We start from the raw sequence: 2,500 nt of genomic DNA on the forward strand, positions 1-2,500 counted from the left end.
AAAAAAAGAAGACAGGAAAACGAAACAAAAAAGTAGTATGGTAATAATATAAAATGTATAAAACCAAAACAATTGAAATCAAATCCAAAAACAAATGCATAAATAGACTGCGGAATAGCATCCTCCCATCGAAGAGTCGTCGGCAGCGAACTTTCCTTTGCTTTGCGTGTTGCATGATTGTGCAACAAAACCTGCAACAGATTGCAACGACCTCTCAGCGGTTGCAATCGGAAAGCGTGCAGTCATCGCCCTCGACAACAACAGCGCTCTTGAAGACCGCCCTCCTCCTGTTGCGTGAGCATGGCACAACACGGCACCACTTATTGGGCTCCTCCAAGAGCAAGCGTTCGTGCTGGCATAAGGCCGGGTTAATCTATATGACAAAAACAACAACAAAAACATAACAGAGTCCTTCTCATCTGCGAATCCTAGGTTTTTGAGGACTGAGGATGCGCAGAGGGTGTGTCCTGAGGAAGATGATGTTGAGAGGCTTTCGCTTTGTAGGAATGGGAATGACTAACATCATTGTGACCCATTGCCGCTTACACCAAATTCCTGTTGTCAGCTGAGAGGACGTGACTCAACTCAATTGAGTTTTAGTAATTTTTTCCATTAAGTTTTGGGTGTAGCTTTGATCCATTACCGTTCTGGTCTGTTGTTAGGTGAAAAGAGCGTAGGTGAAATGAGTTAGCATATCTATTTCATCGAGCTTCGGAGTCATTGTGATCTATTATTATTATTATTATTATTATTATTATTATTATTATTATTATTATTAAAAGGATGGCTGTATTATTTTATTAAACCTGTTCATATGGAACAAGCCCACAGAGGCCATTCCCTTGAAATTCTGGCTTCCAAAGAATATGGTGTTTATTAGGGAGAAGTAAGAGGTGGCAAAGGGAAATACAAAAGGAAGAGATCCCACTTATTAAAAAGAAAAATAAATTAATAAATTAATAAACAGATAAAAATGCAGTATTAGGGTAGTAATGCATTGCATCTTCGCCTGAACTTCTGAAGTTCCAATTGCACGACATCCTCAGGGAGGCTGTTGGTGTGAGGAATAAAGGACCTCAGGAACTGAGCAGTTCGACAGAGAGGCGCATTTACTGCATATTGGTACTTCAGCTGCTCAGTGAATCTGGTTGCTCTCAGCAGGTAAAGGGGATCAGTCGTTTGTGGTCTCTTGTATCAGTAACTTTGTCTGTCCGTCCGTATTTTATTCTGTCCACACTTTTTCTGTCCGCACTTTTTCTCTCCGCCCTCAGACCTTAAAAACCACTTAGACTAGAGGGCTGCAGATTAGTGTGTTAATCATCCACCCTCCAGTCATCAAACATACCAAATTGCAGCCCCCTAGCCTCAATAGTTTTTATTTTATTTAAGGTTGAAACTAACCATAATCGTGCTTCTGGCAACGACATAGGATATGCCACCACCGGGCCGTGGTTAAAGTTTCATGGGCCGCGTCTCATACAGCATTATACCGAGATCACCGAATGATATGTCTATTTTCGGTGGCCTTGATTATACGCTGTAGCGGCTGTACAGAAAACTCGATTGCGCCGAAGAAACTTCGGCGCGCTTTTTACTTGATTTTCTTCTACAGAGGAATGAGCGTTAACCTAATACCCATCTTGCAAGTTTTATCCAGACTTGTAACCGCCAACTCTCCCACCTCACTCTCTCTCTCTCTCTCTCTCTCTCTCTCTCTCTCTCTCTCTCTCTCTCTCTCCTCCCCGCCGTCAACCCTCCCCAGCCTCCTATGGCAGCACTTTGCAACGGCAAAAGTATGAAGACAAAGCGCTGTTTTCTTCCATCTTTTATTCTCAGAATGATGTCTGAAATATTTTGCTTTGCAACGCAGTCATTTAGCACAAACTTGGATCAACTGAAGCAATTTCCGATTAAGGGTTGATGCACGTGTATAAAGATTTAGAGTTTATTGTTTTTCACCTTTTTGATTTAATAGATACCCACATTTTTAAAGTATATATCATGAGAAGCCTTGAGCATAAATACATATTAAATATATTTATTTAGGCTAACATACACACGCATATTATCATATGTGCACACACACGCATATATATATATATATATATATATATATATATATATATATATATATATATATATATATATATATATATATATATATATATATATATATTGTATATATATATATATATATATATATATATATATATATATATATATATATATATATATATATATTGTCATAAACTGGGTCCTTGGTGTGGATGGAAATTGGAACAATTTATTATTATGGACTGCCTTCGTACCAAGGGGGGGTCCAAGTTTATAAACAAAAAGGAAAACTACTGGAACTCACTTTAGAATCTTCCTTGATGTACATAAATAGTGAAGGTTGCCATTTGGAATTAGAATTCCTTTACAACCAAAAGGGGTTTATTTGCAGAGAATAGGGCAAATATGCGAGACCAAAAATGTAATCATTTACAGACACATAAAT

At 38.2% G+C, this 2,500-nt stretch overlaps 1 protein-coding gene across 1 annotated transcript in view; it reads left to right on the forward strand.

The window, feature by feature from the left end:
* LOC136830388 (uncharacterized transmembrane protein DDB_G0289901-like) overlaps window positions 1-2,500 on the forward strand; it is a 29,735-nt gene that overhangs the window by 7,437 nt on the left and 19,798 nt on the right. The window contains exon 2 of the mRNA XM_067089924.1: window positions 1,024-1,161. Within this exon, the coding sequence (XP_066946025.1) occupies window positions 1,024-1,161 (138 nt within the window). The remainder of the gene's footprint in view (window positions 1-1,023; window positions 1,162-2,500) is intronic.

The sequence above is a fragment of the Macrobrachium rosenbergii genome, chromosome 46 (assembly GCF_040412425.1).
Source record: "Macrobrachium rosenbergii isolate ZJJX-2024 chromosome 46, ASM4041242v1, whole genome shotgun sequence".
Classification (NCBI taxonomy): domain Eukaryota; kingdom Metazoa; phylum Arthropoda; class Malacostraca; order Decapoda; family Palaemonidae; genus Macrobrachium; species Macrobrachium rosenbergii.